The 27,492-nt window shown below is 35.1% G+C and overlaps 1 protein-coding gene across 3 annotated transcripts in view; it reads left to right on the forward strand.

Moving 5' to 3' along the window:
* Window positions 1-21,350, forward strand: part of LOC138705840 (organic cation transporter protein-like) — a 106,341-nt gene extending 84,991 nt beyond the window's left edge. For all 3 annotated transcript variants that reach the window (XM_069834518.1, XM_069834516.1, XM_069834517.1), the window contains exons 8-11: window positions 4,095-4,204; window positions 8,541-8,755; window positions 14,182-14,363; window positions 20,751-21,350. In XM_069834518.1, the coding sequence (XP_069690619.1) occupies window positions 4,095-4,204; window positions 8,541-8,755; window positions 14,182-14,363; window positions 20,751-20,912 (669 nt within the window). In that variant the 3' untranslated portion in view covers window positions 20,913-21,350. The remainder of the gene's footprint in view (window positions 1-4,094; window positions 4,205-8,540; window positions 8,756-14,181; window positions 14,364-20,750) is intronic.
* Window positions 21,351-27,492: the final 6,142 nt, after the last annotated feature.

The following is a 27,492-nucleotide window of genomic DNA, read 5'->3' on the forward strand; positions in this document are numbered from 1 at the left end:
TACAGAGTACAGTTATAGACTACCAAAATTTTGCACACTGTACAGTCTTAGAAAAGAGTTTTGTCGCACAGATACTTGTAAGTCCCAGAAAGGAGCCAGTGCGCATGATCAGAGGACGAGCGACATTGTTCACAAGAGAACGACTAGTTAAGGTAATATAATTAGTTTCGGAATGTAGGCTTTCACGGCCGGCGTTATAGGGATCGATGTTATCCGGGCTGAAGGGCCGTGGTCTGTTGGCGCTATTGCTACCATACGTTTCGTCTGCTGCTCCGGCAGACATCGTCAGTGGTGTGGCACACGGGAGCGCAAAGATCTCCTTAGCGTGCTGAAAACGACTTGGACTGTGGCTGGTTGCCTTGCGGTATTTAAGGCCACGAACCATCCCGACCTTAAAGTTTTAACGATAAGTTTTCTTAAAATAAGATGCTAGGAAGGTTTTCTATTCGGACGCGGTGCAGGGATTTGAATTGGGCGAATTTAACGCTAGGGACTTGAACGATTATGAAAAAATACATGAAAACCGATTCCTTAAAATCGAATACTTGAATGGTTCCCTAGCTCATTGGATTACAAACCAAACGAAGGAGCGTGGCCACTAATTGTTATTCTACGTATCATGTTGAGATCTTTATGGCCATTGCCTGCGTTGTATCTGAGGATAGTCAAACTTCGGTCACTTTGATTTCCAAAATCAACGGACTTACGTTTGGTTTTATTTGGAGTGTGATGATGTGACCAAAGTGTTGTTTATCATTAAGGACATTCATCTTCCTTAAGGAGATTCAAGAATAACTTAAAAAGTTGTGTATAAAGTACAAATTAAACTTAAGGTGATATTTAACATTTAATTTTTTAAGGTGACATGTATTTAATTAGCCTGACGAATTACTCCCTTGGTTTGAATTGTAAATTATTTAAAAATAGCGTGTAAGAGGGTCTTAGACTGGAAATGTTTAGCTTAAATGTAGTTTTGTTTATAAGTATGCATAAGGGTGCAATTATTTGTCTTATTTGAACTGTTACATCAGTCAAGCGAGGTGAGTCAGTGAAGTTATGGTTTTACAGTGCAGTGAATAGTTCCGATCAGTGATAATTTATAGTGTCAATTTGTTCTGTATGGTTGTGAAACTTGGACTCTCACTCTGAGAGAGGAACATAGGTTAAGGGTGTTTGAGAATAAGGTGCTTGGGAAAATATTTGGGGCTAAGCGGGATGAAGTTACAGGAGAATGGAGAAAGTTACACAACGCAGAACTGCATGCATTGTATTCTTCACCTGACATAATTAGAAACATTAAATCCAGACGTTTGAGATGGGCAGGGCATGTAGTACGTATGGGCGAATCAAGAAATGCATATAGAGTGTTAGTTGGGAGACCAAAGGGAAAAAGACCTTTGGGGAGGCCGAGACGTAGATGGGAGGATAATATTAAAATGGATTTGAGGGAGGTGGGATATGATGATAGAGACTGGATTAATCTTCCACAGGATAGGGACCGATGGCGGGCTTATGTGAGGGCGGCAATGAACCTTCGGGTTCCTTAAAAGTCATTTGTAAATAAGTAAGTAAGTATGAAATGTGTCCTATAGTGTCAGTGAAATGTGTTACAGAGTGTCAGTGAAATGTGTTACAGAGTGTCAGTGAAATGTGTCCTAAAGTGTCAGTGAAATGCGTCATAGTGCCACTACAGTAAGTGAGATGAGAGTAAAGTGAAAGACTATTGAAACTTATGTACTGCCTATACATATAGGTTGTATTGTAAGATTAGGTTATTTTATGTTTTATTATTAATTGTAATCATTGTGTTAAATTGTATTGTGTATTCCTATTGTATTGTGGATTGTAATTTTATTGTGTATTGTTTATATTGTGTATATACCACTGCCACCGGGTGCTTGTCCACTTGCAGTGTAAATAAATACATACCAAGATGTTATCTCACACAATATTACTTTCCAAAACAGCGTTACATTACGAATAAGTTATGTAGGGCAACCGAAATCTGTTCCGCTAATTTTTTTTTTAGTAATTTAGGAAATCGTATAAATAAATTTTGAGTAAATAGCATTCTGTGTGGCATTAATGTTAACTAAGACCAATTAATTTTAGTAAAAATATTAATGGTTCATGTGCATAATTCTCTGCCGAATTTACTTGTAAATACTAAATGTGAACAAAATCCGTCCAATACTTGAGGAGAAATTGCAGTGCACAAACGGGAAGACGGTTAGATAGACAGTGTGAAAAAATCAGATGCTTAAAACATACATATTTTATAGAAAACCTTGAAATATATTTTTGCAGCATTACAGTAAAGATTTTATTTTTATTAGGTACTTCGTATAATGTCAGTAAACATTCTAATTTCCTGAATGGTTCTCAGAAGAAATAAAAAATATAGAATCTTTAAATTTTCGTATATGAATGTATTTATTTACACTGCAAGTGGGCAAACAACCGGAGGCAGTTGTACACACAATAAAAACAATACACAATAAAATTACAAATACACAATAAAATTACAAGCACAATAAAATTACAAAACCAATAAAATTACAATACACAATAATTACAGTAAATAATAATATATAAAATAACCTAATTAATAGGTTAACCTAATTTTACATTACAACCTGCATATGTATAGGTCCTACATAAGTTTCACATTGGTACTGATAATAATCTTTCACTTTACTCTCATCTCACTCATTGTACTGGCATTCACTATAGAACACATTTCATTGACACTATAAATTATCACTAATCGAAATTATTCACTGCACTGTAAAACCATAACTTCACTGACTCACCACGCTTCATTGATACAACAGTTCAAAAAAGACAAACAAATTAAACCCTTATTCATACTTATGAACAGAACTACATTTAAACTAAACATTTCTATAGATAAATACAATATAATATTTGTTACTCAGTCAAATGACAAATCAATGTAAAATAATGGCTTATATTATATGGTCATTAAGTTTTATACACATAAATTACATATTGCAAACGTTTTCGCCCATTCAGGCATCTTCAGGCACAATATACAATATCTCAATATCAAACTGTATAGTCATTTCATTGGTGGTAGATAAACTGTTTAAAATTAATGATGTACAACATCTCCATAATTAAAATATAATATTACAGGTCATAAAATTAAAATAATGTTACAATTAGAAACAATGTAGTGTTATGATTTAAACTTCATAATATTCTGTGAAACTCTTGTTCAGTATATAAAAATATATTATGAAGTTTAAATCATAACACTACGTTGTTTCTAATTTTAACATTATTTTAATTTTATGACCTGTAATATTACATTTTAATTATGGAGATGTTGTACATCATTAATTTTAAACAGTTTATCTACCACCAATGAAATGACTATACAGTTTGATATTGAGATATTGTATAATTGTGCCTGAAGATGCCTGAATGGGCGAAAACGTTTGCAATATGTAATTTATGTGTATAAAACTTAATGACCATATAATATAAGCCATTATTTTACATTGATTTGTCATTTGACTGAGTAACAAATATTATATTGTATTTATCTATATTAATTGACAATCTGAACAATTTTCATCCTGCTCTCTAAGTTAAACATTTCTAGTCTAAGACCCTCTTACAAGATAGTTTTTAAATAGTTTACAATTCAAACCAAGTAAATACATGTCACTTTAATTTTAATTTACACTTTATACACAACTTTTTAAGTTATTCTTGAATCTCCCTAAGGAACAACAGGCCTCAAAGACCGCTGCAGGTAGGTCATTCCAATCTTTATAGCTCGATTTAAAAATGAGAACTTACTTACATCCGTTCTATATTATTACTTCTAATTGTCTGTGGACTAATTAAAGATAATATACGAATCAGATTTTCTGTAGGAGCTATCTATGATCACAGGCTGTAATCACGATTAGTGCACAAATATTTGCTTTTCGTCATTGTGGCCTGGCGTCGTTTAAAGGAGTTTAATACTGTAAGGTGAAAAATGACCAAAAACATAATAGGTGCTTGGATAAAACTACGACAGAATTTAGACATTTGATTAGTATCTGTTTTCGTTTCAGTTTCATGATGTGTCGGATGAAGAAGAAGAAAAGTCTGCCAAGGAAATTCTGAAACAGGTCATGCGTTCTAAGATACTACTTCTGAGAGTTGTCAACTGTTCATTTTGTTGGTGAGTATAAAATTAAAAAATTTACAAAAAGGATCATTGTCCTCTTAGCTTGTTTTCTCTTCAGCGGATCGATTGCAAATTAGAGCTCACTCAATTGTTTTCGTATTTTTTAGTCCACATATCTGTCCTCTTTATCCCAGTTTCTTCTTAATCTGTTCTATATATTCACAGTCTACCAATGGATCTTTTCTCCTTATGATTAACAATCAACATTCTTACTAATACTGCCTATTTCTGTATTAGTTCACATATCCAAACCATTTCATTCCATCATATTTGTTAGTGTTAAGGTAGTTCTTCAATAGTAAAAGGGTCTAGATACACTTAAAATCGTATTAGGTCCGTTCTTGTTTCTCCCAACATATTTCTCATAAATGTTATTTTATTTGTCCGAAGTCTATTTATACAGAGTATTCAATAAGGATTACAGTACGTAGGCCTATTTGACAAAAGATAGTATTTACCAAAATGCAAATTAATTTAAAAAGCTTTTACATAAATCCAATAGAACGATTTTCTGGAAATTACAGACGATTTTTTTTATCAATCAGTAGTTTAGGGTAAATTAGGGTCTGTTGGACAGTCGGGCATGTTGTACTTTAACGTGTTACCTCGCCACTTGTGGGCACCACATTAAGCTAGAAGTCAATGACGGACGTAACCAAGAGTGAGGCTACTTCCGTCATTGACTTCTAGCAGAATGTAATGCCCACAAGTGGCGAGGTAACACGTTAAAGTACAAAGTGTCCAACATGCCCGACTGTCCAACAGACCCTAATTTACCCTATCAGTAATGTAACGCTAAGTATAATATATCGAATGTAAAAGACAAAAACTCTCACATTTTTTTTTACAGTTTATAATTGGCCCGCACGGTCACCTGATCTTAATTCTTTAGATATTTGGCTGTGACGATGTAAAAATCTACGGTATATTCGACGCCAATCAATGACTAGGAATCACTACATCAACGGAATGTGAATGCTGTCAGCAGATTCGTGGGCAACCATGAATTCTTGAACGAACGCGAGCTTCTCTGCGGCAAAGACTTGAACAGATCGTAATAAACACATGCCATTTTCGACATACAATAATTATTGATACCATAAATTAATGTGCTTCATGTAAAATGAAGAGTAAATTCATTGTTCAAAAGCATAACAGTAAAGCACATTTGATCATATGCCTACTTAGTCCATTTCCTTGGGAAAGTCTAACGATGTTTCATAATTATTGCCACAAGGGTAGCAACACAATGAACCACGGGCCCAGTGTTTGAAGATAGATAATTATGATTATGACGATGATGGTGAAGACTGATGAATTAATTCAATTATTAATTGTGCAGAGTATGTGACAGAAAGCACATAAAGTACGACTATTGTATTCTACTAAGAATTGTGTCAATTAATGTGCTATTTTGAGATTTAATTTTAAATGTTACACATTTAAATTTATGCTCAATATTTAGGGAAGTATATTGTTACAAGAAAGTCTGCTTGAAATTGAAGAAAGAATTCATATTCAAAAGAATGTCCTGTGTTTTGTGTCATTTCTTGTGACAGTGACTTCATCTCTTTTAGACCTAAAGTACCCTTAAGACAGAGATTTTGTCCATGTCCTCTACCTAACCTTAGGAGAACATATGGCGAGACTGTCATGACGAAGTGTTCGTCGATAAAGACTAGAATCCGGATAACGACTTATCTCGTTGTTGCCTTAACGGGACAGCATGAATATTAAAGAAGAAAACTGAAAATGGTCTCCAACAATTGGGTTTGTATATTTGTCTCTTTCTTCCTCCTCCCCTCTTTCTCTTAGACTTTGTAATTCTGCCAACTGCCATATTACATATTGGTAACATACTGTATATAGACCAATAACATGCTTGCGCAACTAACCCGAGTGAGGGGAACAGCTTAAATCCCCCCCATCTACCGCTGTGACGTAATGAAACATCTGCTACTAATTTCCTCTCACTCGGGTGAGTTGCGCAAGCATGCTATAGTCAGTAGTGGAAAGTAGAACATCTCCCTCTCGGCCTGTCCCTCACTGTACTCATATTACGTCACTTCAACGTCATACTAACGTCATGGACGACAGTAATGGGGTCCACACCTGTGGAGTAACGGTCAGCGCGTCTAGCCGCGAAACCGGGTTCGATTCCCGGTCGGGGCAAGTTACCTGGTTGAGGTTTTTTCCGGGGTTTTCCCTCAATCCAATATGAGCAAATGCTGGGTAACTTTCGGTGCTGGACCCCGGACTCATTTCACCGGCATTATCACCTTCATTTCATTCAGACGCTAAATAACCTGAGCTGTTGATAAAGCGTCGTAAAATAACCTATTAAAAAAAAGACAGTAATGGGAGACATTACGTCACAGCTTAGTCACAACTACACGTCCATGGCCTATAGTATTACGCAGCCTACAACAGTAGCTTTCCGAGTAGCAGCCTTCCATTTACACAATTATTAAGCTACGAAGTCAGTTGAATGATTACGAATTAAATTCAGTCATTAAAATGTTTGCTAAAATGACTTCACAACGCGGAAGGAGAGAGATGAAATGTAAAGTTGTCTTTTAGTTATAAGATGTGTACGGAAGAGAGAGAGAGAAAAAAAAGCAAAAACCCGGTAGGGCGGTAAAATGAAATTTAAACTAACCTGAAGTGAGTAGAGCGGTATAATAAAACTACGATTGTTTTAAGCCAAAAAAAACTTAATTCAAAGAAACTGAAACTAACCTAGAAAAACACAACTATCCTAAACAATTGAAAAATATGCCAAAAACTAAAACTAGCATCAGAAAACTAAACCTAAGGTAAACAAACACATAATAATGTAAACGAACTTAAACTATCCCAAGAAAACCAAACACAACCTAAATAATATGATTAAGGAACCAGGATTAACGTTAAATATTAGGTTTTGTCTACTAAAACAACTATTCCACAGCATTAGAATTAAACTTTTATTGAAAGTATGTGCGTAGTACTGTACTCAAAGTAGCCTAATTATGTTAGTCTTTCTTCGTTTGGGTACATTATTTCTAGATTGGGAATTATCTTTCTCTTCACGTTTTCTTTTTCTATGAAGTCTCATACATTCTGCGCGACAGCTTACTGTAGGCATTTGTGTATCTGTGCATGACGTCACACGCTTGCAGTTGTTAAGGTTATAGCGTCATGCTCTCAGCATAGTAGCTGCATAAGTTAAACAAAAATGGTCCCAACTTGTAAATTGTAAGAAATACGAGTACATCAAAGAGGATTGCATTTTTAAAAGGTCGCATTTATTAACGCATTTCACTCGCAATGTCTCGCGCCATCTTTTACGATTTGGCCATAGCAAATAGTTGAACGTCTGTGAAATTGGGAAAAGGATTACATTTTTTTGGATTATTGTTTAAAAAATGGAAAAATTTTATTTTGGGGATAAAATGAACATCATTTTTGGATAGCCTCTTTAATTGAAGTACAACATGTCTCTTTGAATACGCTACTATTTAATAAATTATTAGCAGCCAAAGACGGAGTTCCGTTAGTGTAAAGACCATTCGTTATTCCATGAAACCAAATGCATGCGTGTACTGTAGCTTATGGTAACAACCTTATTGTGAGGGTAAGTGATCTATGTAGCTATAAGTAGCTACAAGTGGATGCGTAGCGAGGGAGGAAACTTCCCAGTCCACTTTCTTCTTCCCCTCACGCATAGGTAGGTTTCACGAAATAACGAATGGCTTATACGCGAAACTCTGCCCATTTCATCCTAGTGACCCTCAAGTAATAACGTTAGTTCACATTTAATATGTATAAATTATCTAAGAAACTACTAAAATTAACCCGAAGACACTAGAAATAACATAAAGAAATCAAACCTAACATAAACAAGAAATACTAAAAGAAACAACTTATGGAAATTAAAAGTAGCATAAACAAACAAAAGTTAGAATGTAATTTTATTAAATAAACAGAAGTTAACCTAGACCTAAACAATCCATTCTCATAGTAATATGTTTATATCGTAGCTCTGCAGAATCCCATGCGGTGCGAGCTCATATGTGTATTCGTCACGAGCAACTGCAGATGAATGCAAGAAACGGCATAAGTCTTCATCCGGATTCTATGCTTTACACTGCATATGGTATGTACCATAGACGACATAAGAAATTACACCGACAACTACAGCGCGATTTTTGAACTCACGCCCATAGCTTACACGCCAAATTTAAGGTACGTCCTAGTCGTTTAATGCAATACGACCGGCATACCATTAATGTTCATGTTTTTTCTTCAGAGCTTGTCATTTCTCACTTTGGTTTTGTAACTCTTGAAGGGCTACCATCACATTCGTCTTCTTCGGCTTGTCTCTGACTTCGGTGTCGGTGGGAGGCAACAAATTCACAAGCTTCACTTTGGCGGCCCTCATCGAGCTCCCCGCTTACGCAGTATTCTTCTTCACCATGGACAGATTCGGCAGAAAGGCTACCCTCTGCGTTTCCCTCGTTGTCTCCGGCATTAGTTGCATTTCATTCGCCTTTGTACCTACAGGTGAGAGATATTTTTTAACTTTTATTGAGAGAAATATTTTTTCATAATTGTAATTAATTAGTATGTAAGTAATTTTAAAATTAATTGCAGACTTCAGTAAAATTTGAACAAATACTGTACTCTAGTTTCATATACTTACTGCATGTAAAATTATTAATATCACATATTTAGGCCTATCTAGGGGAAACGGAGAAATCTTTGTATAGAAATTGTTTGGATACAATTATAAGGTTATTCAAAATTCACTTCAAACGTTAAAGCGCTATAAATATTATAATATTTTAGATAGAAAGAAAAAAAACCATCACCATGTTTGGGCAAACAATGGCATTTGAAGGGTACACGGAAAAAACGAACAATGTCACATTTCCATTAAGGTTGAGATAATCTATTTCGGTATATTACTGCTAAATTTATTGGTGTTTCTACTTGAAATTAAGGAAATGATGAGTGTATCCGTGGTTTTAATTTTCCTTTACCACTTTTGGTAAAAATAACACAAAAGTTTGTAGTAATACAGTGAATTAGATAATGACATCACCCTTAACAGCATTGTGACATTGTTCGTTTTTCCCGTGTACCCTTCATTTGGCTTTATAAACATTGGGAATATGTACGCCGTTCTCTTGTTCAACATACGCCATTCTTTTTGAGACACGGTCAGCATTTTGCAATATTTTGAAATATTTCCAATTTCTTGCGCGATAACATCTTTTAGTTGCTGCATGATTGCTGAGTGTGCCAAGAAACTCGTTCTTCAAGATAGCCCACAACCAAAATTTGGACGGTTTGATGGAGATCATAGAGGCCATATTGTTGGAAAATACCAACAATTGACACGATCGCGAGAGATCCATGTGTTGCAGGGGTGTAGATATGAATGGTGCGGCATGTTGCATGAAGATTATAATTCTCAGCTTTCGTGATTCCTCAGTCCAGCGTGACAAAGTTCTGTAGTATACTGCAGTAAAGTTTCAGTACCGGTAGGGCCTACCTGTTTACTGTGGCAGCCTCCATTATTCCATTATTGTCTTCTTCGAAGGAACACGGACCAATGAATTACTAAGCGAGGCCACTGGCTTTCAAATCATGAAGACCTTGCTGAATTAAAACCTGGAGTAATTTTCATACAAAATTATGCAATTACGTATGTTATGTCAAATGTTAAGAAAGAAGTGTGTTTTGTCTGTTCAGAAAACTCAGTCCAGCCAATGATAAACATGTTAAGTCGAATCTCTGTTAGCCCAAATGAAGTGGAAAGATATTTTTTCTGTTTCCTATATTCTTTGAGTGCGAAAACTGGTTTTAGTTTATATGAGTACAAACAGTGGTTTAATTGGTCCGGAACGCACCGGATCACGTCCCGGTAAATAAAATTGTGTGCAGTCAGAAACATGACGATATCTAACTTCACATCCTCTACGAGTTCTTATGGTGATTGCTAATTTATGAAGTGTGTTCCTGTAAACATTTTTTTCGAAATAAATCACTGGGCACAGACTAAGATTCTTCCATAGAATTCTCCAAACTGAGCTGCAACTCATTTGAAGATGTCTGGACATATTACTAATACTACTAATTATATAATACCGGTAATAATTTCTGTCAGTTTCATTATTTGTCTGAAAAATCTCACCAGCAATGACGTCACTGATTGATTACTTCTGGTCTTCTAGATTTCTTCTCATAAGCAACAGAATCAGTTCCCTCAGACTTATTGTTTAAATACCTGTAATCACGAATGGAGCATGGGCCTTCTCTTAAATTTGTTATGTGTTCTACATTTCCCAGTCCAAGGAAACAGTAAGTTTGAAAAATCGAGGCGAAGTAGAGTCTTTTTATCCTCGAAGACAATAACAAAACAATAATTTTATTATTATTATTATTATTATTATTATTATTATTATCCCCTGTATATGATTTAATTACTATAGCAACCCGTCCTGTCGGCCATTTGGTCCATCTGCTTATACAGTGTCTATCAGTATTATTCGTACAGGTGAAAATATGTAACAAATTTAGTGATGAAAGACACATGAAATGCAAGTATTATATTTATCTTTGAAAATTCTGTTCAGCAGCATTATGAATACAAGTAAAACAAAAAATACACTCCATATTAAGATCATAAACATGTAAATAAATAAAATTTAACAAAAAAATAGAATTTCTTCACCTGTCATTTATGTTCGTACACTTAGTAACAAAATTAAACAACTACACATAAATAACAAAAAATTACGTGCTAATATATGATTGCATATCTTCTAGCTTTGGTCACTGCCTGGCACCATCTCCGCATGGAATTTATCGACTTTTTACATTGCTGGGAAGTGAACATTCGCCAATCTTTCAGCACAACAGATCTGAAGTGTTCTTTGGACGAAATTGTATTTTTATGTTCATTTTACTTAAATCTTAATGATAAATGCTCGACGGAATTCAGATCGGATGATCGAGGAGGAGTATGAAGCTGCTTCGGGACGTTCCGTATCAACCAGTGTTTGTTCATTTCGGCCGTATGTTTGCTGTCGTTGTCTTGTTGGAAAATGCAGACAGACGGCAAACCCATTTATACTGCACTTTACTTAACATTATTTTTCTTGACGTTGTTATAAATCATTTTGTCCATAATTCCATCAATGAAGTAGATATTACCCACGCCTTTCGCGGACATACAGCTCCAAGTCATTATACATGTTTCAGAATGGAAAGAGTGTTATCCACTTCGTCGGCCTCATTCTTCTTTCTCCACACTCCATGGGCACCATCGGATCCGAAAAGATTAACCTTGGTCTCATCCGACCATATAACACTGTCCCAAAATTCTTGCTCCTTATTTACATGAGCTTTAGCAAATTTAATTCTTGAAACTCGATTTTTCCTATTTACTAAGGGCCTCTTTCTTATCCTTCTACCATGAAATCCATATTTATATACAACACGCCGCACTGTTGATTCGCTAACAGTCTTCCTTGTGGTTTTTGTCATGAGGGGACGTAGTTTCGGCACACTTAATAGTTGATTTGATTTTATCTGTCTTATGATAAAATGTTCTTCCCTCTCATTAAGTATTTTTTCTTTTGGTTTCCTCTTCTGATTTTCAGTAGATCCACGGTATTAGAATTCATTAACCACATATTTTATTCTGGAATGGCTTTTATTTATTATATTGTCTATTTTCCTTAAATAATAACCTTTAAGAGTCAGTCTAACTATCGTCCCGTTTAGCTCGGCATTGAGTTCCTTCGACTTGCCCATTTTGAACAGAACTGACTGCTGAAGCAAAACAAACCCTAGGGCACGGGGTAATGCATTGTTTACGTTGCACTCGCTGTTATCATTAGGGCATGGACCCCCGAATATGTTAACATTACTCAAGTGTACGAATATAAATGACATACAATTTTATTTTCAAAGTAACATGTTTATTAATATTTGTGTTATTTAGGGATTAAAATACAACTGGTTGTAAATTAACGCTCTAAGAAATGGTTTTAAAACATAGTACACTAGTGTTACTGTATAAGTATAATTACTTTGTGCAGAATGTTGTTTTATCCGTTTAAAATAAATATGTACGAATAAGAATGATAGACACTGTAGATGTAGGCCCTAGTATTTCGGTATTGAAAGTCGATAATTTTGTTGAAGGTGAGTTTCTGTTATGATAAGTACATCTACATCATATTGTTGAAGAAAATGTTGTAATAAATATTTATCTCTTTAAATTCCGTTAGCGTTCCAATTTACAATACGAAGAGGATGTGATCTGGACTCTTGTGTTCTATTCGTAGCTGGTAGATGGTATTGTTAGTGTGTTGAAATGTGTTTGAATTATTTCTTCCGGGGAAGAAAAGAAAGAGATAACTAAAAACATAGCCGTGAATTGATCAATGTTGGACTTAGAAGATTTTAATATGTTTATGGTTTGTTTTATTTTTAGTTAAATATTTCGTGTCTGGAATTTTTTGAAGAAATAAATTAAAACTTTTAGAAGTCCTCCAGCTGACATATCAGATGTGTTCTCTTGTGAAGCTGCAGCTCTTGTTTTGGCCCAAGATATTGTGGATTTTGTTTTTAAGTGTATCCGGAAAGTTATCCGAATTGTTGAGAGACGTAGGAGGTTTCTTTCTAGATAGTCGATTCTAACGGGGCAACCTGTGAAGTTAGCTGGGTGATGTTGTTTACAGTTTACACATGTGACTGGTGAAGTTGGGGACTTGGTGTAAATGTATGAAAAATGATCGCCAGCACATTTCAAACAGCGAGAATTTAGTGTGCAGTATTGGGCCTGATACAGCAGCGTAACGTTAATGGCCTGCAAAGCAGGCGAGCCCGGGGTTTTAAGAGGCCACGCAAAGAAGAAGAAGAAGAAGAAGAAGAAGAAGAAGAAGAAGAAGGAAGAAAGAAAGAAAGAAAGAAAGAAAGAAAGAAAGAAAAGCCCAATCAATTGGAGCCTGCATGGAACTGGTCAGATCACTATTCACGACTGTTTCATAGACTCGGACTATGTTGTTGAATCCATCACAGCTGTAAACAATGCTTGCCCTGTGCCCTTGCCGACTGCCGTGTCGTAACACGTGGTGTGTGGCATCACTCTCAATTCTCACAAAAGAGCAGCGCAAAGTTATTTTATCATGACAACTATGAAAATTGATACCAAAATATATTTTAGTCATAAAATTGTATTTTCTTGATATGTAGTGTACCTGAGATGGTTTTATGCACTCATTTATGCATATAACTTTGTTATACATTTATTCGACAACAATGGAATGGGTTTTTGTTCAAATTTATAATGCCAATAATTATCCAGTAAGATGTTTGTGTAGGCCTAGTAACGATCAGTTTCTCAGTTTCGAACGAGCTCTCTTTGCGGGAAGTTAACATCAATTGAGTGGACGGTATGATATTTTTCCAACTTCATTTGAACAGTTTTTAATTTAATTTTGTTCGTATCTTTTTCTGTTTTTTAATCGGTAAATTATTATTAGAGAGTATAGTACGGGTACAGTACATCAATTATTCATAGATTTCAAAAAGACATATGACTCGGTTAAGAGAGAAGTTTTATATAACTTTCTCATTGAATGTGGTATTCCCAAGAAACTAGTTCGATTTTGAAATGTGTCTCGGTGAAACTTACAGCAGAGTCCATATAGCCAGTTTCTATCTGATGCTTTTTCAATTCACTGCGGGCTAAAGCAAGGAGATGCACTATCACCTTTACTTTTTAACTTTGCTGTAGAATATGCCTTTAGGAAAGTTTACGATAACAGAGAGAGTTTGGAATTGAACGGGTTACATCAGCTTCTTGTCTATGTGGATGACGTGAATATGTTAGAAGAAAATCCACAAACGATTAGGGAAAACCCGGAAATTTTACATGTGAATGTTGAGCTTTATGTTAACGTTTGTTGCAGATATGGAGTGGATGCAAATGTTGTTGTTTTTGGCGGGGAAGTTCTCCATCACCATCTCCTTCACTGTAGTGTACGTGTACACCGCCGAAATGTTCCCTACAGAGTTACGCCATTCCTTGCTTGGAGTGTGCGCCATGGTTGGTCGGATAGGCTCCATGATTGCACCTCAAACTCCGCTACTCGTGAGTAACTAGATTTTATTTAATATATAATGAACAGGCTTCGGCCTAGGGACACAGAGTAACCAGTATGAGGTTTAGAGTACAGGGGAGTATAAATGACGTCATGACCTGTGTGCAGTCACCTGACTGCAACAGTACAGGTGGGTCCGTAATGTACAGTACCGTTGTGTATAGGCCTATTGCTGCTTGGCTTCAGCGTAGAGACACTTGATTGAAGGTTACAACTCACGTTAATACTTTAATAGTAGACATTTATTGTCTACACTAGGAATGTACTGTATATACTGCATCTGTACAGGGTGAAATATATTTTGTGCCGTACTGTGATGGACTGTTTACATGTTGAGGCACGAAATAACGGCGCTCTTCATCTCCCACTCCACTCGACCAACAGAACACTATCGGCCGTGCGTTCTGAACTTCATGCGTTTTTGTGCCCAGGACCGAAGCCTGATAATGAATCACAAATGTTTAAGCACTTTCCTTGCAAAGAAATATATGACTAGGGCCTATATGGAATTGCTCTGTGTAGTGCTATTCCTGTACATTTTAATAATGCTGTATCAAATAAACCGACGATTAAAAGTGGATAGCATTCCTTTTTAAATTGGTTATTTTACGACGCTTTATCAACTGCTATGGTTATCTAGCGTCTGAGCGAGATGAGTCCAGGGCCCAGCGTCGAAAGTTACCCAGCATTTACTCTTAATGATTGAGGGAAAACCCCGGAAAAAATCTCAACCAAGTAACTTGTTCCAACCAGAATTGGAACCCGGACCCCCTCGTTTTACAGTCAGATGTGCTAACCATTACTCCACAGCGGTGAACGATAGCAGTGTTAAGAAAGGAGCAAATCACATCTACTTTTACCGAAGGCCAGTATATTAGATAAGCCAATCGCTTAAAAATCTTGAAGTGCTAATTATTAATTTATACGAAGTTATGTGCTGTTCCTAATGTAGCTTTTTATTAGTTTTCGATAACAAAGAAAAGAATTCACTTGAGTAGGCCTACTTAATAATTAGGTTAATAATAGTTTTGTATTCTCAGTCAAACACTTGTCAAATATATGATGGCAGAAAAATAAATTCTGTTACATCATGTTACAATTTTAAATATCACAAATATTTTCGAATTTTTATAAGTCATCCTCAGGTGAATTTTCTGACAGACAATTAGTAGAACTAGGTGAAAAACATATCAAACACATTTATACACTGGTAATTAAAATGCTCATGCATGTATTTACATAAGTATGGTTTCCATGGCCTTAAAAATTGATTAATGTATATAAAGTCAGAGATTTAAAATTTAAACACATGTTTACATTAATGATTAATCTGCCATTGCGTGCGTTTACAATAAGGTTTAATGGCGTCTATGGCCTTAGATTGGACATGGAGAATTGAGGTTCTTTGGTCTTTGACTGAACATAGTTATCTGAGCATTTACTGTATGCTTGAATTGTGAAATTAAAAGATTAAAATCATGTAAAAGATAAAATTGAAAACTTGTACATTATTATTCGATGTGTTGTAGAAAGTGAAGAGGATTCTCAGTCTGTTTCACCGTGGTGATAGGCGTTTTGTCTGAAAAGATTAAGTAATCAAGTTTTAAAATTTTGAAAAGTGATACTAGGCCTTTATAGGCATTTAGGTTGTTATACTCACAAAAGATGTTCAATTGAAGGTATCCAGACGATGGTGGCCTTCTCACCCGGCGTTACATGGCAGACTGAGCGGTGATGTTATTCGGAAGGGAGGCCTGGACAAAATGACAGACTACGGTTATTCTGCTATATGGTATAGGGGGTTACGCAAGTTAGGTATTTGTTCATTGAGTAACTACGTATTGTGATTGTGATTTTTAATAATAAAGTACTCCTCGGCGGTATTGATAAGACGTGGATCATTTACAATTTTCAGTATTTTTAGGGTTTTTTGCATATTATTAAGCTCATGGCCGGAATCGATTAGGTGGGTGGCAAATTTTGATTTATTTCTGTTATTAAGAAAGTCTGATTTGTGTTCTTTGAATCTTGTTTGAGCATTTCGTTTTGTTTGACCTATGTATTTCTTATTACAATTTTTACAATCCAGTTGATATATACCACTTTGTGAGAATTTATTCTTTTTTCTGAGTCTACTGGGGATTATGCTATTTAGTTTATTGTTAGTTCTGTATGTAACATTTATGTTTTCTTTTTTAAGAAAGGTTGATAGCTGGTTATTGACTTTTCCGACATAGGTCATGGGGTGCCATTTGTAACTTTTTTTGGTGTTATGGGTTTCAAAGTGGTGGAGGTTTTGTTTCCTAATTTTCTAATTCTATTCCGGATATAATTCTATATCATGTTCTTATTGAAACCGTTTTCTATGGCGAGTTGTATTACGTAATTACGTTCGTTAGTGTAAGCTGTTTGGTTTAGTGGTGTATTTATTAAACGGTCAATTATGAATCTAAACTTACATAATTTATGGGAGTATGGATGGTTAGATGTCTTATCTATAGTATAATTGATCGACATTGGTTTTCGGTAGATATTATAAATGAGTTTTGATTTATTTATTTTAATGGTTAAATCGAGGAAATTGATGCTTCTTTGGATTTCTTCTTCAAATGTAAATTTTATATTATGGTGTAATTTATTAAATGAGTCAACAATTGATTCAGAGGGAATTGTGCCACTATGTATAATAAAAGTGTCATCCACGTACCGGGAGTAGATTTTGATATTATGCTGTTTTTGTATGTTCGGAATGTTTTCATTTTCAAGGTTCTGTAGGAAGATTTCCGCTAAAAGGCCTGAAAGAGAGTCTCCCATGGCTAAACCTTTGGTTTGTTTGTATATCTTGTCATTGAAGGTGAAGTATTTTTGGTGTAGGGAGATGTGTAATAAGTTTTCTAATTGCTTGACTGAAGTTGGGTCGAGTTTTAGATCTAATAATTTTGTGACGACGATCTGAATGGTTTCGTCTATAGGAATATTGGTGTGGAGGCTTTCGATGTCAAGGGATAGCATTTTATCCTGTTTGTTAACTTTTAGTTTTTGTAATCGCTGGATTAGTTGTTGTGTGTTTAGGAGAGTGTATTTGTTATCAATAGGAAAAGTCTTTTTTAGAAACTGCAAGAGAAATTTATTAATTTTATGGTTAGGGGCTTGCATACTGTTTACAACTGGTCTCATGGACAGGATTGGTTTGTGAGTTTTAGGTAAAGTCTTTAAGATGGGAATGCTGGGATTTTGATTGATGTAGTTATGGGATTTTGAAAGTGGGATAAGATCCGGTGCTAATTTTATGGCCTGTTTTATTTGTTTTTGGTATTGTTCCGTTGGATCTGCTATTAGTTCTGTTACGTGTACTTGAGTTGTAGCAACTACCGGTAACTTTGCTTTATTTCCACATACTTAAATTATTACACGAACAGTTTTGTAGATATTGTTTGCTCTTTCGTAATAGTAAGATATTGTAGTTTTATAATAAATTTAAAGATTCCTTTCTTTAATGTCTGAATTAAACACCAGTATGAGAAAACTGGAGACTTGGTACATACGTCCATGTACAGATTTCGGATTTTATCTCTACCGATGGGGGACGTCATAACTTGCGGGGGAGAGGAAGAGGGAAAGCAGCGGTTGTACCAATACTCAACGCCTTCAACAATGACAAGCGCTCGAATCCCAACTGCCATTCATCGGCAGAGATAAAATCCGAGATCTGTAATAATATTGTCCCTGAATTCGATATATGAAGTTATAATTGTCGCTTTTCAGAAAATTTCACGCAATGAGACATTTTGAAAGAAAATATTTATAAATTCTGATGAATGAGCAATGCTGTTACTTTCATATTTGTTAAATTTAGATTTACACCAGCTGAAAATATTTGAAAACAATATTATAACTTGTAGCCTTCTTTGCATTAGTAACATTTTTAATCTATATAAAATAAATTTGTTATAAACATCGCAATGATGGGTGAAGAGATAGTGATTTCGTCACCACAAGGCAGTATTTTATCGTTGACGGATAGATTTAAGGGCCAAAAAAGTTAAAATCTGAGAAGTTGGTGCAGGAGCGATAAGAAGTAAATATAAGGTCTGAATGGAATACAACAGGAAGTTTGGTGATTTAATGTCGTAAGTCGTGTTTAGTGTGATAAAAGTGTGTTTAGGGGATCGTAGGTATAGAGATCAATTAGGAAGTTATAAAATTGAAAAAAGATGTTGGGAAATTAAAAAGTGGCTAGTTAATAAATATAGTTACAGATTTAAGTTTATTGTAAAGAAATAAATCTTAGAAAGTGATGTAGTGAAGTTTATGAAAGATGATCTTAGTGATAGTATTTCCAATTTTCTATAGCTTTTTCTGAGTGTTGATTGTGGTTAAGAAATGAATGATCAAACTAAAGTGAACTAGATACTCATGTCAAGATTTAATAAGATTATTATAATGACGTGTATTCGGTAGAAGAAAGATCCCAATGAGTATAACCGTGTAAAGTGTTACGAGATAGATCTAATGTAGAAAGACGGAATTATATATAAATTTAGTTAGCAAGATTAGACTGCTGGAAGGATCGTAAGTGTGGAACGAACAGATGGTGGACATTTAAGATCAATAAGAAGAAATTGACTGGTTAGAGTTAAGTTAATAGCGGGAGTAGAAGAGTTATTAATTTAACAGGCTGTCGGGATTGCATGCTAATTATAGGTAAATGTAATAGAAAGTTACGGTGAAACCCGTATACATAGTTGTGGTACACCATAACTAATATAAATGTTGATAACAAATATCTATCTGTCTGTCTATGAACATACCTACATATCTTAAAATAAAAAGTACCTTTTGAAGTTTGAATTTTTGACCTTTTCCTCCGACATAAACCATCCACAATATTTACCGATTACGCCACAGAGATTCAACAATTTTGTATCCGACATGTTTCCAAATGTATCGCTATGCCACGTGCAGGTTTAATCAGAAAATATTTCACGCTATAATGTGCAAGTTTAAAGCCTAGATCATAATTATATACCCAGATTGCTCGGCCTTATAGGCTTTGACGGTAACAACTTTTGTCAGGTTTACTATGCTGCCATCTAGTTGTTACATAAGGAGTTACCTCATAACTTCCATTTGAGTTGCATTAACTACTGTCCTGCCATCTCGTGTTTGTTTACGGCGGACGGGTGACGATCCTGGCGGTTGTTCTCTTCAAAGTGCTACCGATTTTAACATAGGGATGACTTATCTGTTATATAAAATATGATCTAGGTTTAAACCCGCAGACACCTAGTTAATAAACCTTTCCTCTACAACCTCTTATATTTCTTCGGTTGAATTCTGAAACATTCTGTATAATTCAGATGCTTGAGATTTCTTGCAGGAAATTTTACCACTCGACTCGAACAAAAGCATGCTTCTTCTGCTTCTACATTTCAGAATGTAGGCATTTTGCTGTTCCGAATAAACAGGTCTTTTCATAATTTTCTGAGTCAGTAATAATTGGCTCATGTACTGAGTTTCAATATTTAATTATTTTAGAATTCAGGTAATATACTGCTGCTTTCCTTTCCAATCAGATACGGATTCTCATCATTTATCGTATTTATTGGCAACTGAAACATCTCCCAAAGGCTGCACTAGACGTGATAAATTTCGTAATACAGATGTAAGTAACAAGCTAAATATTACTGAGATAGCCCAGTTTGTAAGTGGTTACGAACAGATGTGTGTTAGTAACTTAAAGGTAATGGATAATAAGTTAATGGGCTATATTTTCAATACTGGTTTAAGTTACATAGAATGGGTGACGCTGGAGCAGATCCTTAGTCTAATTCTTAGAGCGTTGGTGATTATGATGATTATTATTATGATTATGATGATGATTATGATCATGATGACGATGATGATGGTGATTATTCTGTACTCATTTATTACATCCTAATTTATTTTTACATCTAGTTTCTGCAGCCTTTCATTCAAGTAAGAATTTCATGCTTGTAATTTACTGTAGGTTATTAACTTATTAATTTTATTCAGGCACCTACTGTAATTCTCACGTCCATACTGCAACGTAAGTACAGTGTTATAACTTTATAGAATGTTAATTCAACAACCTTTTTTTTTTTTACTTTATCATGAAGTGCTCCATAGACGTCTTGAGTAATTTATCGTCTGTGATATAAAATTCGTACAGCACACTTTTAGTGTTTTTATTAAATTTTACTAATACATTTTAATAAGACATGTTTGACAATTATAGCAATACTTTTAAATAAACTTCCATACAAGTCTGAAACTCTTTCTGTAGATATGTGAAGGGAAAGTTCAAAACCTGTTCACTACTGTATTAAATCTATACGTTAATTATTCTTTTGCAGGAGCGATACCTGGAGTCGCTGCCTTTGCTCCTCTTTGGTGGGATGTCGATAGCATCTGGACTTCTGTCATTATACTTTCCTGAAACACTTAATATGAAGCTGCCGGATACAGTAGAGGAGGCTGAGCAGATCGGAAGGAAAAATGGTCGACGGCGTAGATAGCATTCCTTTGTCTTTTTATATTGTCTTATTATCCATACTTCCGTTTTGAACATGAAACCCATTTATCATCTTAAAAGTAAATATCACAGTGCTCTTGAGTGTGGCATCATCATCATCATCCTGCTCGATTCAGACTATTGTGTTGTCATGATACTTTATACAAACATTTAATACTGCTATAACTAAAGTTACAAACAAGATTGTAATAATGAAAAACTGTATTATCTTGCCTTTATCCGTAATCTGTATTGGTGTACGTTACTGGTACAGTTCTGAAATATGTCAGACCATTTAAGTTTGGTTTATATTTCTTAATTTTATTTATACTTCACGTGAAATATTTATAGCTGATTTTCTCTCTAAAAGAAGGAAATCTGCGAACTATATTATTTATTATATTTAGAGTATACACTAATAAATATAATTCTGCCTGTGAAAGTTGTCATCTTTGTTCACCACAATAAATCAATTTTACATTACAAGTATCAAACTTACTTAGTACGTAGAATGTGAATGATATAGTAGGCCTACATTAAAATAGTAACATTATGGAACAAGTCCAATATGAAAACAAAATACAGTATCTTTCTTATAATTTGGATATATTTTCGGTTTATTACTTTAAATAACTTACTTTTAAGAAATAACAAACAATCTTATGAATTAACAGGGGTCATATTCATAACACTACTCTTCGGAATCGCCATTTGGACAGACCTAATTCAGAAGAGAATACAATATCACATTTCATGATGAAAATAGTTTAATTTTTGGAGATAAGGCGCTTTCTGTACTTTCATTCATTGAATAGTACTATAGTGACACAGCAACGAAAAACGCTACGAACTTATGCACCAACCCAATATACTGATTCCTTTTAAGCCCTTACAATATAATTTTAGCATATCCTTATAGCGAAGTTTTGGTACTTAACGTCTATGTTCAAGTTAATTAACTCTGTTATATCAGTTCTCATTAGCTCTTACGAAAAAAAAGCATAACAACATACGTAGTTCTTTCTTTCAAAGGATATGACTATCAGGGCTAAATTTGTATGAGATAATACAATAGCCACCGATGTAATTCAGGAGTAATTAACGATCTGGTCTCGTGATCTGAGGCCGCGTTTGGATGTGGGTTGAATCTCTCCTGACCTGATTACCAGCTTAGGATTTCTCGAAGTTTCACAAACTGTAAAGACAATGTCAAGTAATCCCATTTCGAATCTTCTGTCTCATCTCGCTGCCAGCAGTTTCACCTAGGCTATACGTCCTCGCAGTTGATGAAGCATGGTTAAATAACAGATTAAAAATACGAAAAAATGGCTGTTTATCTTATTTAATTTGGCTACGTCATTTTTATTACATTATGGATCATGTTACAAAATAAAAAAAATTGAAGGTCTTTAAAAAGAACCATATTAAGAAAAGTGAGATGAAACCAGTTCTTAAACTACCGTATATAAGACATTGTAAATTCCAACATCACATAGGATTAGAATACAGCAGCCGTGGCGAGAACGTGACTCTCGAGAAATTGTGGCTCGCAGTGATAGCTGTGCATTTCGCTTGCTTCTAACCTCAGCCAACCCCCACCCTCTTACTCACTGGAGTCAAACTCCGTTTCATTTGTATTTGTCTCTGACCTGCTAGTGGCATATGTCTCTCTCGAAACCAAGTACGAAAGTTCCAAGTAGGATTGGAAGACATTTTTTTTTTTTGCTGTCAATATGATGAGAATATTAAATGTATGATTTGTTCACAAGTATTACGAGGAAAACGGTTGTATAACATAAAACGGCATTATACTACACGTTACTGATGAAACATTAAAAGGTTAAGTGTTATTGTTATCGTCGTCGTCATCATCATCATCATCATCATCATCATCATCATCATCATCATCATCATCATCTCTGTACGTCGACTCTTTTTTCAGCAGACGTACGAATAATGCGGTTAGCTCTTCAATTTGAACTCACTGATTTACTATGTGATATCAAATGAAAGCTAGACGTAAGGACTTGACAAATGTTGAACTTTCAAATCTTTGCCAAAAAATAAATATCCGAATCTTCGTTCTTTCCCTTGCTCTGTCGAAGCCACGTTCGCTACAACTTACGTTTGTGAAAAATTATTTTCAACAATTAAAATAGTAAAAACCAAATTTAGATCACGACTCACAGACAAATACCTTCGTGATCAACTAGGACTGGCAGTAAGTGACACAATTCCTGATTTTGAAACTCTGTCGCAGAGACATTCTGAAGACAGTTAATTTTAGGTTGTGATATTGTTCATTTATTGTTCATTTCTTTCTTCGTTACACGTACTAAACATTAGTTTGTAGCCTTGTACTGTATAAAATTATATTTAAGTGCTTTACGTAAGGAAAATGAAAATCCGTTAATAAGTTAGACAGTTGCTTCACTTCCCCTTCGGGTGTTCGCCTCCTACCATAGGTGCTATGCACGTTGCAGGTTACACAGTGGCTCGGCGCACGATTATATTTTCGCCACCGCTGGAGTACAGTATACAGGGTGGGAAGGTATACGTGCAAATATTTTAGAGATAATCAGGGATAGTATACTGAACCACAACATGTAACAAATTTCTCAATCTTCGGACTTATTTTTTTAGACATGAAAAAATACAACGTTTTTAGGTTAGTAATACTTCCAGGCGATTTGTATTTTTTTTTTTTTTTACGAACGGCTCACTAGTTACACGGATGTCTAAGCTTGTTGGGGTTGTCTACTGTCCAGGTTTACTATGAAGGTCTTTGTGGTGTAAAGGCTCGTCTCCACTATTAAACATTTAACAACAACATGTTAAATATAACATGTTGAATTTAACATGTATAGTCCACACCTGTGGAGTAACGGTCAGCGCGTCTGGCCGCGAAACCAGGTGGCCCGGGTTCGAATCCCGGTCGGGGCAAGTCACCTGGTTGAGGTTTTTCCGGGGTTTTCCCTCAACCCAATAAGAGCAAATGCTGGGTAACTTTCGGTGCTGGACCCCGGACTCATTTCACCGGCATTATCACCTTCATTCCATTCAGACGCTAAATAACCTAGATGTTGATACAGCGTCGTAAAGTAACCCAATGAAATAAAAAAAAACATGTATATGGACATTTCAAGTTTCATTTGACTTAACATGTTGAAGTTAACACTTTTAACATGTTGGCGTGTTTTCCAGCACCAATGGAAAACATGTCAAGTCAATTCACTTGCTCGTGCAATGTCGGTACAGTTCGGCAAAGTTCGTACAGTTTCCATAACAACAACTAACTTCCGATTTTGTGGCGCTTATCTTGATCATTTTTATTGGTCCTTGGTGTTGGCTGTAAGCTGTTCGAAGTAATGGAGTGGACGAAAGAAAATACATACTTACTTTTTTACTTTTGAGGGTTTGTCCACTATTTAGCGGTTACCCTGTATTCCCATTCGCCAATCTTCCCGGTCAAGCCATTCATCTCCTTCCAGGGACCTGTCACTCATCAATCTATGGATCTGTCCTCTCCAGGTTGTTCTTGGCCTACCCCGCTTCCTTCTACCATGAGGTGACCATGCCAAAAGAGTTTTAGGCCACCTACTTTCCTCCATTCTTCTGACATGTCCATACCATTGAAGAGTTCGTCTCTCAATTCTATCCATCACTGTCTCCTCCATATCCATCATCCGTCTCACTTCTTCATTTCTCCTTCTTTCTAATCTGGCAATTCTGGCACTACGTCGTATTCCGTCCATTTCCACTGCCAACGTCCACCCCTCTGCGCCATATGTCATTATACTTTCCACAACTGCCGTCAAAATCCTCTTCTTGGTGTCATTCAATATCGTCCTGCTCCACAGTACTCCATTCAGCATCCTTATGGCTTTTCTTGCTTGCACCAATCTACTATCTATTTCGGAGTTACAACTCCCTAAATCAGAAAATACATTAGAATAAAATTAATGCACTGATGGAAAGAACTTGTTTGTGGGATGTGTCTGCAAAACAAAGAAAGCTGACTGTTTTAGAGAACTGGAATTATTATTTAACTGTTCTCGAGAATACAATACAGAGTTTTCGCACTCTCGTCGTACGCTAAACGTTAATGCTATGTTGACGTCAGTAATGATCGTATTTGGTGATGTATGTTAACGTTCGTAAAATTTCGGAAAGAATAATTATACGATATTACTCGCTCCTTTAACATCTATCATGTCGTAGGTCCTATGATAGTCAATCAATCGCGCTGTAATTTTTTTTAATTGAGATGAAATGGCTGCTCTTAAATTGTGTCTTTCTTTGATGTAACAGGAAGCATTTTTGCAGCACTATATTAAAATCGTGTTCTGACATTCTCAGCAAGTTTTTGAATCCAAATCGATCTTCAACTTTAAGCTCGTTTAGAATATCTTCTGCATAATGTCTTTTACTAAGATATTGCCACACACACATTCTCATTTGATTCCTTTTCAAGGCCTTGTAACAAGCAATAGAGGCAATTACAAAAGTCAAATCATCATCTGAGTCTATTGTCCAAGGTTTTAAAATAAGATAGTATCTACATTAAACTCTCATAGACTGTTTATGGTGAACTGCGCAAAGAAAGTCAAGTTTAACATGTTTAAAATGTTCAGTCAACATGTTGGGATATTAATAGTAAACAATTTAACATTTAACATGTTGTTGTCAAATGTTTAATAGTGGAGACGAACCTCTTAACAGGTTATCAAATAATTTATCGTGTATCCAAACACAATCACATTTTTACATTAGCACATGGGATTACATTCATGATTTATTTTGTACTGTAATTTGCTCGGATTTCACCCCTAACTGTTTATGCTGGAATATAAAATGATATCGAAAGACACGCGTATTTCTAAACCAATGGTTCTATAGAAGGCGCGACCTACTTTTGAACGAGACTTAAGTTTGCGATTCTCACTACTAAACTTAACTCCATTTGAAAAATAAAAGTCCCTGTAAAATTTGAAACAACTTTTATTTTACTCAAAATTCATGATTTCCACCCAAAGTGCAGTCAAAATATCAGAATAGAGTCAAACTATGTCACGAAATATTACATGAACATCATTTCTAACAGCCTACTTTGCTTATATTTTCGACCACTTAAACACTTTAAATAATAGTTTCGAAGGCTAATATGTTAACATAACAGCCAGAGATAAAATTAAAGGATTTTTAAAGAAATTTGATTTCTGGTCTACATCACTAGACAAAAGGAATCTGATGCATGATGCATTTCAGTGCATTAAAGGACTCGTGAAAAATTTAGGTATGTATGATACCTACGACAAATACTGAGTTTGTTTTTGCGAACATGAAATTAAGTTCGCACAATTCTAAACAACAGCTATTTGAATATTTTCCGAAAGACATATGAAACAATACTACAGTCACCGATGGATACTAAATCCATTTTTAAACAGTTGCGTTCAATTGGCTGAAATTTAAAAAAGAGGAAAAATTCATTAGATATGTATGTACCTACTGATGCAATGTTGCAGTTGGCTTTTTCGTAGAGTTTAGATCAATTCTGGATCAAAGAATGCACTAATATCCCGAACTTGCAAAAGAAGCTCTCATTTTTTTTTTTTTAATTTGGAACCTCATATTTATGCAAAATAAGCTTCTCGTCTATGATTTCCGTCAAAACAAAGATGAGAAATCTCATTGAACTTGAAAATGATATCACTATGACGTGTATTTCGAATACAGAGTCCAGATTTGAAAGCTATTGCCTGAAACACAGGCATATTTGTCGCATTAATAAAATTATTTTTTTTTTATTTTAGTGTAAGTTATATCTACTAAAACTTTGTTTTCATTTTAATGTTAAATATCATGTTTCTGGATGAACAGTAAGTGTATGTTCATAAAGCGTTTATTGTTTCATTTTGTAAATCATCTCGCGACCCACCTCAGTTTTTTAGACGACCCCCAGTTTGAAAACCACTTGTCTAAACTGACAGGCTTTTCATAGTACTACCATTCGTAAACATCGCATCAAAATATTTGCACGTATATCACTCCCACCTTGTATAATATCAAGATAAACTAAGAGTTACGGCATGAGAAATGCGACTGCAGAGACCATTGGTAGGCTATGCATGGTCTGATTGATTGCACTACTCAACAAATTTGAACTTTTTTCCCATAATATTAATAAAATAGGCTGATTTTGATTAATCTGCATGCGCTGAACACGAAAATGTCAGTGAAAAGTTTGTAACACGTCACGTTTTTGTGTTATAGATATTTACTTGATACGTTGAAAAAAAATTAGGTTTTTTGCCCTATTAAAATTACTTTGTTATCATTTTTTTGTATGAAAATTTCCAAGAGCAGCTTAGATATGATGAAACCGATACATTAATAACTTACCAGCTATTAAGGCTTATAAAAACCACTCTTCGTGCAATAAAATAGAGAAAGATAAAAAATACTTTAATTTTTTATCTTATGAGAACTGAAATCTTCCCTTTTTAAAAACCAACAATAATCTCCCATCATCGTTGGATTCCATCTTCCTTGATACCGTTGCTCCATTGTAGCAATGTCTT

This window comes from Periplaneta americana, chromosome 9 (genome assembly GCF_040183065.1).
Source record: "Periplaneta americana isolate PAMFEO1 chromosome 9, P.americana_PAMFEO1_priV1, whole genome shotgun sequence".
NCBI classification, from domain to species: Eukaryota; Metazoa; Arthropoda; class Insecta; order Blattodea; family Blattidae; genus Periplaneta; species Periplaneta americana.